Here is a 12,445-nt window from a genome sequence, read left to right on the forward strand (position 1 = left end):
GAAACTGGGGGCTCTCAGAAGAGCAAGATTAGAGTCCAGTAGCACCTTAAAGACCAACAAGATGTCCAGGATATAAGCTGTTGAGTCTCAAGGCTTTCTTCGTCAGATGCTCTCTGTGTTTGGAAGTATAAGCTATGGAATGCGCGTGTTGTCTTGGGGCAAGTTGATTGTGCAATCTCTGTGCGTGTGTGTGATGCCAAGTTAATTTGCAAGGTACGGTTGTGTGTATACAGCATTCGCTGTGGGTTTCTCTGTGCTTGCACAGTGCTGGACAAGAAGACAGGCCTCCCTTACACACGAGGAGACTTGTCCTACGCACTGGGCAGCTTACAGATCAAGGATTTGTTACTAATAAAGTTGCAATCATCAGTCTGCCAGGCAAGCCTGGTTGTGACGCAGCTTTCCAAGGGCATTAACCTAATTTTTGAGTGGTTGCTTTTCGGCTGGCTGCTCTCTGAGTGATTTTGCTGCCCTCTGCGGAAACTTGAATTTTGTAGTGTGGGAATTGTGATTCCCTCGGAGAGGTTACCCGGTTGCAGCCTCTTCCCCCTGTCCTAGAGAGCAGCTTCAGGCCAAAGCTACAGCTAAAAAAGCCGGCGGATATGTGTGTGTGTGTGTGTGCATGTAATGCAACTCTCTACTCCCTTCAGCACACTTTGGGACAGCAGGGATTTTGGCGGGGGGGGGGGGGGTTCTTTCCTCACTGCAATCACGTTTTCCTTCTGTAGAACAATGAATGAAAACTTGTGTGCTATTCACTGGGGAGGGAAGGAAAGGGAGTTGAAATGGGGGAAAACGTTGGGTGGTAGCAAACGATTGCTCTCCACATTCACTGGGGGTGGGCTCCTAGTCTGTTTATTGTGAGGGTCTCCGAGGAGGGGCTGCATCACCTTTTGCAAGCCCCTCCTGCTCAGGTGAGAGCCCTTGGAATTCTTTCAGTGTTGCCCATCGGCTTGGGCCAACCTGGGGCAGAGGGTTGAGGATGTGGTGGTTGCTTTTAGGTCGGGGGCCTGCTTGCCCAGAAAGGCCTTGCAAATTAACTTCCCAGAGGCCTGTGGTTTTGCTCCGTGCTGGAGGTGTCTGCCAGGAGTGTAAGAGAAGCAGTTGCAAAGGAAGCTGGGGGAGGGAGGGATAGGGGAACCTGGGGGGAGTAGGGCCCCTGTGCACACAGTTGCATTTGCATAGATTTGGGGGAGTTGTTAGACCAGAAGATAAGTTTTGAGAAGAGCTCTGAAGGAGGAAAAGCCAGGCAGAGGAGTACTGACCAAGCCTGTGATCATTCCTGTTCCCATTTGATAGATGGGGAATCCGCAAGAAGACTGGTGAGGGGTGTTCTCCATCTCCCTCTTCCCCAGGAGCCCTGCTGGGCCTCCCAGCTCCAGACTGACACTTTATCCTCAGGCTGATGCTCAACCTGAGCAGAAGGTCCTTTCCCGAGGCTGGTTTTCACACATCCCTGTCACTTTTCCATTGGGTGAACACATGAAGCTGCCTTCTACTGAATCAGACCCTTGGTCCATCAAAGTCAGTATTGTCTACTCAGACCAGTAGTAGCTCTCCAGGGTCTCAGGCAGAGGTCTTTCACATCACCTATTTGCCTAGTGCCTTTAACTGGAGATGCAGGGGATTGAACCTGGGACCTTCTGCATGCCAAGCAGATGCTCTACCGCTGAGCCAAGGCCCCTCCCCACTCACAGTTCACATCCATGTGAACAGTCTCACCTTGGGACAGTGTTGAGTTTCGAGGCGACACAAGCCCAGCGGATTTCAGTGCAGAAAACCCTGCCATGTGCGCTCTCTCTCCTGGTGCCACCTGCGCTCGCGGCATGGGGAACGTGCATGTACGAAGGGGTACTTGGAAGGAACAGCTGATTAAGGCACTGCTGTGCGAGGCTGACGCTGTTCCTTGTGGGTTGCTCTGCAGCCCCCTCAGCTTGAGCAATGATTCCCCCCTCCCGGCAGCAGCTCTGTTGCCTTCTGGAATTGTACTTATCGTCACGTAAGACATGCCGGAGAGCCAGCGTGGTCTAGTGGTGAAGGTGTTGGACTAGGACCTGGGAAACCCAGGTTCGAATTCCCACTCGCGCTAGGGAAGCTTGCTGGGTGACCTTGGGCTAGTTACACACACGCGTCTGGCATGTGGTTAGAGACATCAACCTCAGGAAATGCCATTGTGCTATTTTAACAGGTTTTAATAATTTTAATCTAGACATAGCGCTTCCAATAAATTATATTTTCATGATAGATAGATAGATAGATAGATAGATAGATAGATAGATAGATAGATAGATAGATAGATAGATAGATAGATAGATAGATAGATAGATAGATATTTCTACCCAACCTTGGGTACCCAGCTTCTGTTTTCTAGGTTGGGTTTTATTCCCCTCTTTTTTTTCCGACCACTGACCTTGGGCCAGTCACACACACTCAGCCCTGACCTTGGCTGGTAGTTGGATGGGAGACCTCCAAGGAATGCCAGGGTGGGTGATGCGGAGGTAGGCAATCATAACCACCTTCAAACGTCTCTTACCTTGAAAACTCAACGGGGTCGCCATGAGTTAGCTGTGACTTGACTGCAGAAAAAAAAAAGATATGCCAATACCCCCCACCTCTGCTTCCCCCCAAACTTCGCCTTTGGTCTTGCCAAGAAAGGGACAGAATGCAGATGTCTTGCGAGTCTTCTGGGCTGTGCATGCGCAAACACATGATACCTAAAGGAAGCACTTTTTCACACCATGCCATGGCGATGGCCAAAGCAGCTGGCTTTTAGATGTGTCTTTACTCTGCTTGTGGGGCAAGGCTTAACCATGGCCTCCCTACGGTGGCGGCTCAGCTGAAACACACTGTTCCCTAGAGGAAATAGCGCCTGAGATGTACATGCTGTGTGTCGCTTGGTGCTCTTGAAAAGGATTAGATGCATTCAGAGAGGACAGGTAAAAACGGAACCTCCATGTTCCAAGGCTGTCTACTTTGGGGGATTAGAACCAGGGGACAGACAGGAAATGCCTGTCTCCTTCATGCCTTGCAAATGAACTTCCCAGAGGCAGCTGGATGGTCAAATCTTGGAAACAAATGCTGGACAACGTGGACATGTGACCTAACCCAGCAGGATTTTGACCTATTTTGACTGTAGCTATTGAGAACCTCCATGCCCAGCAGCAGTATGCCTCTGAATGGCTGTTGCGTTCATGGGGGTAAACTATAAGGGGGAGAGAGCTCTGGCCTTGTGCACATGCCTTTCACTTTCCATAGCCTTAAAATGTACTTGTTGTAAAACTCGTCTCTGATGTTTCCATGTCAACCAGAAGCCTTCTTGAGAGAGCTGTTCATGTCTCATGAGGAATGAATTAAATTACTGCTGGGGAGGGACTGTGGCTCAGTGGCAGAGCATCTGCTTGGCAAGCAGAAGGTCCCAGGTTCAATCCCTGGCATCTCCAGTTAAAGGGACTAGGCAAGTAGGTGATGTGAAAGACCTCGGCCTGAGACCCTGGAGAGCCCCTGCCAGTCTGAGTAGACAAGACTGACTTTGATGGACCAAAGGTCTGATTCAGTAGAAGGCAGCTTCATGTGTTCATGTGCTCAAGAGCCCCCAAACCTCATTCTAGGGAAGAGGCTGCCCGCCGCATCTCTTCATGAGTCACTCCTCTGGTCTTGTTTCCACTGGGGTGGGTAAACATTGCATTGTCTGCATCCAGCATTGTTGCATTGCTCACACTCAGTGCAGAAAGGCAGTTGGGGTAGCAACTCAGACTGCTCAGCTGACTTCAGAGGAGTTTGCCCGCTGTGTCTCTGCTTGCTTGCTTTCAATCAGGAGGCATGTCCAGCACAACAGCCCACACCAAAACAAAGGGGGCAGCCTCTTATGAGAGTCCCCTGCCCTCCAAATTTGCCTTCTCCTTTTCGGGGTGAATGGTGCCTCCCCCTTTAATTCAGAACAGCCACGGCGAGCTGTCGGAAATTTGGGAGCCTGGTTTTGCTGCCCCCTCAGCTGGGCTCCTTCTCTTGTGCAGCAGGGCACGCTGCCCCCTCCCCAGGGAAAGCAGTCAGTGATTCCCCCTCCTCCCAGGAGCAGAGATCAGATCAACGGACTTAACCTGTCCTGTTGCTGTGCCGTTGTCTGCCGCTGTCTCTTGCTCTGGAAAGTGGTTATTGGCTAGTGGGCTTTCTGGTCCTGAGATGCTTGTTGCCATGTGAACCAGCTGGCAAAAGGAACTGGAACAGCCGGCGGGCTTAAAGCTATAGAGATTGACGATCGCTTAATTGGAGGGTGCGTGTGATTAATCTGGGCTGTCGTGTGCTAGGGGATGAGAAAGCCAAAGGGGAAGAGATTGCCCTTCTGATGCAGGCGCCAGAGGCATCCCAGAGAGATGCTTGGACCTAGTTGCTCATCCTGGCGGATGCCGGGGCTGGACCTTACTTAGAACTTGCATCTGACAAGCTGGGATCCTTCCTTGAGATGTTCTGTGACCACAAAGGGCAGATCTGTTCTGCAAACCTTGTTTCGCTTTGGCGCCAGTTTAATGATCAGGACTGCCCCAGTTATCATTCCTTTTGGGCTTGTTGTGATCGGTTTGGGTCTGCTTCATGTTTGTTGCTGTCTTTGAATCTTTGGTTTCTTTTATGCCATTGACACGCACAAAGAATAATTGAAAACATGTTTAAAAATTTGCAAACTTACAGGCTTCCATTCATATAGCCTCAGTTTTGATGGTGAAAAACAAACCCACAGATGTATTCTCTCACACCCAAGTTTTCCTCTTAAAATGTGAAAAGCTGGGCGTGAGGGAACCGATCTGTAGGTTTGTTTTTCACCATCCAAGGGAGGAGGTTTGAACCGAACCTGTGAGCTTGCAAAATGAAGATGCAGCCCCAGTACCTGGGTGACCTTCCGCACGTGGGCAGGAGCACTCTCTCCTTTGTTCCTTCCCATCTCCCATGCCGGAGCTGCTGGCATCGCTGAGTGAGGGATGTATGGTCAGCGATCCTTTGGGTAGATCTGCGAGGGAGGCGGACATTTGGCAGGTGGCTCCGCTTATTTCCCGCAAACATTGGCGTGGGGCCTGTGTTCCAGTGCAGAGCAGGCTGCAGCTGTTCGAGCTCGCCTGGCCTTAGCGTGCGGCTCTCTCTAGGGAGATGAAGGCGCCGCTGCCTCTTCTTGCGCAGGATTCCAGTGGCTCTTCTCTCCTCCTGGAGAAGCCCTGTTATTGCCAAGGAGCCAAAACAAGACCATTGAAGGTAGGGACCAGCCCTGGGTCTCCTGGCGCTGAATTCCTTCCGTTAATGGGCCAGTGTAGGAAGGCAGGCCTCCTTTTACAAGTCCTGAATCTTCTGCCATTCTGTTTTGAGAATGAGAGAAACTGTCCATGTTTGGAGAGGACTGGAAACGTATCCTTCATGCCCGTCCCGTCCGTTCTTCGCTCCCTCTGTTTGTGGGAATGGGGTGAAGTTCAGTGGGCAGGGTAAGATGAGATAAGCGGGCAGGGGGAAAAATATGGGGGAGGGTTCAGTTCCCATGTCTCTCCCAGGGGAGGGTTCAGTTCCCATGTCTCTCCCAGCCTAAAACAAAACACCTCCGTCCACCACCCAGTGAAACCAACTGGCAGCAAGTTCAGGACTGCCAGGAGAAAATCCTTTGCACCATGCGCAATTTGCTTATGGAATTCGCTGCCACAAGATATGGCGATGGGCACTCAGTGGAGGACAGGTCTATCAAGAGTTCTTAGCCATGGTAGCTTCATGGATCCTCCATGTTCAGGAGTAGTGTACCACTGGGGACCACTGCCAGGGGAGGGCTCCTTCCTTGTTGCCTGCCCGGTGCCTGTGAGCGTCTGAGAAACATCCTGGGCTGCCCACAGTTGGAAACCTTGGCTCTGATTCTTTGGCTCCTCCGTACCTTTGGCTCTTCTGCGCTGGCGCCTGCTCTCGTCCCAGCATAGCTTGGTCATCTGTCTTTTCCTCCCAAGTGGCCAGGAAGATTAGGAGCGTGTGTGTGGTGGAAGCAAGGGCCTGCGTGGGATCCGTACCTCAGCAAATGCCATATGTTCTTAAGCAAGGGAATTGTGCTTTCCCCAATGGTGGACTGGGCCTTTAATTGTTGCACACACACCCCAGACTTAAAGGCTGCTCTTGACCCCCCACCCACTTTTGCCTGTGTTAAGCCCTTGCAAACACCCCCTCCCCCGGCAGGGACATGCCTCCCTAAACTAATCCCCACTCAGACTGTCACTTTCAATTCCCTTAAAAGTGTTCAGGTCTTCTCTGCCATGGACTCACTGCATACCCTTGAGCAAATCCCCCCTCCCTTCGTTGTGGGGCTGAAAATGGGAATTGTCACGTACTTCGCAGTCTTAAAAGGACTTTGCGGTGAAAAACCGGTGTCAGTGGAGGTGCTTGTTTGCTGTGCCTCAGAGCAGCCCGGCACATCAGTCACTCAATTCCTTTTCTCCCTGCCCTTCTCTCAGCAGCTCAGGGTGGCACAAATGGTTCCTCTTCCTCTGACCCACACAACAACCTTGTGAGGTAGGTTAGCCTGAGAGGGTAGGCATGCCCCAAGATCCCCCCGGTAGCTGCATGGCTGAGACAGGATTTGAACCCACATCTTTCCAGACCAGCACTCCCAACCCCATTGCACCCTACTGGCTCCCAGAGTATTAGGGAGTTGGGGCAGTTGTGGGGGGCCGCAGTGTGACCACACAGAGCTGCCTCTTATCTCAGTGGGAGAGCATGTGTGGCTCAGTGGGAGAGCATCTGCTTGGCATGCAGAAGGTCCCAGGTTCAATCCCCGGCATCTCCAGTTAAAGGGACTAGGCAAGTAGGTGATGTGAAAGGCCTCTGCCTGAGACCCTGGAGAGCTGCTGCCGGTCTGAGTAGACAATACTGACTTTGATGACCAAGGGTCTGATTCAGTAGAAGGCAGCTTCATGTGTTCATGTGTTCAAGAGGACATTTTGAAGGGCCGTAGCTCAGCGGTAGAGCATCTGCTTGGCATGCAGAAGGTCCCAGGTTCAATCCCCAGCATCTCCAGTTAAAGGCACTAGGCAAGTGGGTGATGTGAAAAACCTCTGCCTGAGACCCTGGGGAGCCGCTGCCGGTCTGAGTAGACAATACTGACTTTGATGGACCAAGGGTCTGATTCAGTAGAAGGCAGCTTCATGCTTTCATGTGTTCTCCCCCCCTCCACCTGAGGAACACTAAGAGGAGCAGTTCCCCTCTGCACTCTGGGTGGGACGGCCCGGCCGGGGCTGGAGGTGGCTTCTCAGGGGCAGGCTTACGGGCTAACCTTGCAGCTAAGCTGGCTTTAATAAAGTCCCGTATTTCAGCCCTGCCAGAACCCCTTTCCAGATGGGATGGGGGGGAGGACTTCAAAGCGGCTGTGGCCGGAGTAACTGCAGCAGTGGGGCTTGCAATTGTTTCCAGTTAAATGCAGGGCAATCAGATCGTGTTTCGGGCATATTGGAGGTGGAGGCAGGACCGGCACAGCTTTACTTCCAGAAGAAAAAGCGGGATGCAGCCGCTGGGATTTTGGCTGCCGAGTGGCAGCTAGGGATGGCAACAAAGGGCTGGGTCAGCGGCTGAGCTGTTGCCGGCGAAGTTGCGTGCTTCTTTTCTCTGCCATCCGGTTGCATTTACATTAAAATATGGTACTCTGGACAGCATTAAGAGTGGCGCCTGCTGGCTTTTCTTTCTGCAGGAAGGGCTGTGACTCAGTGGAAGAGGCTCTGGTTTGCGTTCAGGAGGTCCCAAGTTCAGTCCCCGGCATCTCCAGTTAAAAAGGACCAGGCAGCAGGTGATGTGGAAGACCTCTGGCTGAGACCCTGGAGAGCCCCTGCGAGTCTGAGTGGCCAATACTGACCTTGATGGACCGAGGGTCTGATTCAGCTTCATGTGTGTTCAGTTGGCAGACCTGGGAGAGTTTTCCAGGCTTCCTCGGTTTGCGAACAAGTCCGCAAAGAGTGATTTGGCCACAAAACGTTTTGCTGTGTTGAAGTGCCACATGTGGGTTTTCTTCAGTAGTCTGCAGACATAATATGGTCAGCTGTGTTCCAGGCTACAAGCCCCTCAGTGGACGGCAGGCTGGAGGCAAATCTCAGCATTTAGCTGTTAACCAATCTGCTTTACAGGGCTGGATAATTCTGCTAAGCTTCAGATTGATTGATTGGCAAGGCTGCAGGTTAAAGGGCACTTTTTGTAGGCTATTTTGTGTCCGGTGTGTTACTGTTGTAGGGTAAGAAGAAGAAACTGTCGTTCACACAGTGTGCAAGGAGCTTTTTTGTTTCTAAAATTTGCAACAAGTGCTCATCAAGCTGCGCACCTGCCATGTTCAAGTGGTTAATCCACTCTGTCAAAGGCTAGGCTACTAAAAGTTCTCTCATCATTTGTGGGTCTTTTTGGCTTGATGTAAACTGTGGTCAGCAGTGTTTGAGAGAGGTATTGCTCCCAGATGGCCCAGGCTGGCCCAATCTCATCAGATCCTGGAAGTTAAGCAGGGTCGGCCTTGGTTAGTACTTGGATAAGAGACCACCAAGGAAGAACAAGGTTGTTACGCAAAGGCAGCCAATGGCAAACCACCTCTGTTGCCTAGAAAACCCTACAGGGCTGCCATAAATTGGCTGTAGCTTGACAGCACTTTCCACCACTTTTGCTTCCCACGGGGGTGTGCACGTACAAGCTACTTTTGCCCTATTGGGTGCTGCAGGTTTTTTGAAACAATGCAGAAACCTACCGGAGCTGTTCATTGGGGCATACTGTGTCCCCTTTCCAGACAGTGTGCACTGCTCATGTCCCTACAAAGAGCCTCAGCCCCTCCAAGTCGTGGGGCAAACACTCCTGGAATTTATTTCTAACGGGGGGCTCTTCCATCGGCTGGGTATTTTCCTGTTCCTTTCTCTGCAACGAGTTGCTTGTGGGTGCAGGAGAAGCCTGTTTGGCATCTGTTGCCTGACGTGGAGCTTGAGGGTGGGGAGCGCGGCCTTCTCCCAGCAGGCTCCTCAGAAGCTCCCGCTCCACTTCTCCCAAGATACTCGGCGCCCCCAGAGAAACCTCCCACCCTCTGAGGAGGCAGTGCTGTTTGGGGGTCTCAGTCTGTGAGTCTCATGTGGCGGTTGCATCCCAAACACGGCCGCCTAGGCTCTCGGCTTGAAAAGCGGATCCGTGACCTGTCTGGCTTAGGATCTGTGAAATATAGCTGCCCCAAGGCGGCACGCAGGAAAACAAGGTGTAACTTTTGAGGGCTTTGCTTTGAAAATAGTTTCAGGTGGATAGCCACGTTGGTCTGCGGCAGGAGAGCAAGATTTGATGGGACGGGCTGTGGCTCAGAGGTAGAGCATGTGTTTGGCATGACCCTGGTGGTCCCTTCCTACTCTGTGATTCTATCAGGCCAGCCCCTTGTGGGTTTCTATGAGAAAATCTGCAGTGAAACCCAGCAGAAGATTTGGCAGCTAGTGCAGCAAGCCAGAAATGGTCCTCCTGCCCTCTGTGGCCACGATCTTTCCCCCTCCTCCTCTTTGCTGGGTCTTCCCCCATTGTGGTCTGTTGGGGAGGGAATGGCGCTAGAAGAGGTGAGGCAGAAATGGTCTCAGTCCTGCAGACCCCTGCCGAGGGCTGTTCTAGGCAGGAAGAAAATTCTGTGATGGGCGGGCCAAGCTTGACCCATGGTGCCTGGGGCTGTGGGGCATTCCCCTTCATGCTCCAGACCCTGAGAAATCACAGGGCCTCAGTTGGAGAGGACCCGAACCCAAGCCAGAGCCCTGGCATCTGTGCAGGCTCCACTGCTTGCCTTGAGGGATGTGAAAGCCTCTCCGGAAATGCCTTGGCCTGCTTTCCCAGGAGGTCGCAAATGGCCATTGGGGCAGTGTGGAGTACGTGCCCTTTTTATTTTCGGAAGCTGTCTCCTGAAATAGCCTGGACATGGGATTGTTTCTTGGCAGGCTGTGAAGCGGCGCTGTCTGCCTTTTCCCCCAGGGTCTCTGAGCAGGCCTGGCTTCTCTGGAGCAGGTTGTTGTACCTGTGAAGCCAGCGTGGCGTAGTGGTTAAGAGCTGCAGACTCTAACCTGGAGAACCAGGTTTGATTCCCCTCTCCTACACATGAGTGGCAGACTCTAATCTGAAGAACTGGATTCGATTCTCCACTCCTCTACATGAAGCCAGCTGGGTGACCTCGGGCTAGTTACAGTCCTCTCCAAACTCTCTCAGCCCCACCTACCTCACAAGGTGCCTGTTGTGGGGGGGGGGGGAAGGAAGGCGATTGTAAGCTGCTTTGAGACTCCTTAAAGGTAGAGAAAAGCGGGGTATAAAAACCAGCTCTTCTCCTCCTCCTCCTCCTCCTCTGGCTTGTGAGAGAGGGATGTCGCAGTGCCCCGGGATGTGGGCTTCTCCCCAGCCCCAAAGCCAGGCTTTCCTAGCCCTTGAGCACTCCCTCCATTGCATGCCAGTTTCCGGCGGTCTGGCCAGTTGCGGGCTGCTTCCTGGCAGAACCGGCACCCAGGCAGTGGGTCAATTTCTCATTGCTAGTCTACACTTGGGGCTGGGGAAAGGCAAAGACTCGAAAAGGCTGCACCCACTCTTTGGAGGTAGTCACCATGCTGAAGGCATGAGCGGGGCTGTGGGCCATCTGTTCCCAAGAAAAACTGAGTTCTGGAATCCGGATCTCTGCATTTTTTGTGTGTTTGCGTTGTTTGTTCTGCAAGTCTGAGTGCTGTTCTGGAGGGAGGGGCATGGCACTGAAGTTCCTCTCCCGGGATTATTGGAACTCGTAACTCAGCTGTCACTGTGGCTTGCAAGATCTCACCAAGCAGGGCTTGCACATGTGCAAGTGAGGGCTAGAAGCTTGCTTTTTCTGTTAAACAACCCCCCCCAAAGTGAGCCCCATGGCACAGAGTGGTAAGCTGCAGTACTGCAGTCCAAGCTCTGCTCATGACTTGAGTTCGGTCCCAACGGTAGTTGGATTCAGGTAGCCGGCTCAAGGTTGACTCAGCCTTCCTTCCTTCCGAGTTCGGTCAAATGAGTACCCAGCTTGCTGGGGGTAAAGGGAAGATGACTGGGGAAGGCCAACCACCCTGTAAATATAGTAAACATCGGGATGTGATATCACCCCATGGGTCAGGAATGACCTGGTGCTTGCACAGGGGACCTTTACCTTTTACCAAAAAAGTTACACTTTTCAAGAACTAGAATTTGGTACCGAGTGCAACATGACATTCTTCTGTAGCGTTTCCACAGAATTACAGCATTCACGCACCCTTGGATATAAATTTTACACGCATGATATGAAATTAAAATCTCTAGTTTTCAGAATACAAAAAAAACAGATCTCTTTTCAAATGAGGTGCTTTGCCTTTGCAGTGCCCCCCCCCCCCAAATATTTTATGTGTGAATGAAAGAGGAGAGATTCTTAAATGTGTACATCTGGGCCTTGTGTTTGTTGTGTCAATCTTCTAAGCATGCAACTCTTTAGTGGAATGGAATATACATTTCAAAGAGCTGCTGGGGACTTGGAAGTCTGTGCGCTCCTTGCGTCTGCGCTATTCGCTCCTACTTGGGGTGTCTTGGGTGAGTGTCCTTCTCCGAGGCCTTTCGGGATCTCAGTCTCTCCTCTCATTCCTTTGCAGCTGGATCCCCAGACGGTGCAGACCAAGAACTGGCACATGGATGTGATTGAGATGAATGGGGTAAGGACTTGATGGCGCTTAACACAACACACATTGCCCATCTTGTCACTGAGGAAGCCCTGCTTAAAATACCTAGGAAGGGACTCCAGAGTTTTTTGGAACAGTCTAAAAGCCATCATACCTCAAACTCCCACTGTGACTTGGCAGCTGGCATGAGTTAGTCGGGGCTACCAAAGGCAGGGAGGAGCACCGAACTGCAAAGAAGGGGGTGCCCCTTTGCTGTGTGTGATGACTGCTCTGATGCCTCTCCCTTCAGATCAAAGTGGAATTCTCCATGAAGTTCACAAGCCGGGACATGAGCCTCAAGAGGACCCCGTCGAAGAAGCAAACGGGCGTCTTTGGAGTGAAAATCAGCGTTGTCACTAAGTAGGTTGGGAATGGAGCTGGATGGGGGCGGGGAGACTGCTCTAATCCAGGAGGGGGGCAGTGTTGGGGTCATTAGTCCTGGCCTTTGTGATACTATTGCCCCATGCAACCTAGACTCAGTGGTGGTGGTCTGCTCTTACCTCCCTCTTTGGAGGTTCTAGCCTCCTTCCCTGACAGAGAACAGTGCCTGGCCCTGGAACCTGATTTCAGGGTTAGTGCTAGGAAAAGGAATGCCTCTGAGCATGTGCAGAGCACCACCTTCCTCTCCTCCTTGCATAACCACACCAAGCTAACGTATCTGGGGTCAGGGGAAGGGGCTCGAGTCACACTCTTGGAGGAGAAATGGGCAGGAAGCACAGCCCAGTTTCCTGGCAATATCGCTCCAAGTCACCCTGCTCTCTCCTTATCCC

The 12,445-nt window shown here is 52.0% G+C and overlaps 1 protein-coding gene across 3 annotated transcripts in view; it reads left to right on the forward strand.

Annotated features, from left to right (window-relative positions):
• Window positions 1-12,445, forward strand: part of ABR (ABR activator of RhoGEF and GTPase) — an 83,374-nt gene that overhangs the window by 62,397 nt on the left and 8,532 nt on the right. For all 3 annotated transcript variants that reach the window (XM_056865165.1, XM_056865163.1, XM_056865164.1), the window contains 2 exons: window positions 11,610-11,669; window positions 11,926-12,035. In XM_056865165.1, the coding sequence (XP_056721143.1) occupies window positions 11,610-11,669; window positions 11,926-12,035 (170 nt within the window). The remainder of the gene's footprint in view (window positions 1-11,609; window positions 11,670-11,925; window positions 12,036-12,445) is intronic.

This window comes from Euleptes europaea, chromosome 19 (genome assembly GCF_029931775.1).
Source record: "Euleptes europaea isolate rEulEur1 chromosome 19, rEulEur1.hap1, whole genome shotgun sequence".
NCBI lineage: Eukaryota > Metazoa > Chordata > Lepidosauria > Squamata > Sphaerodactylidae > Euleptes > Euleptes europaea.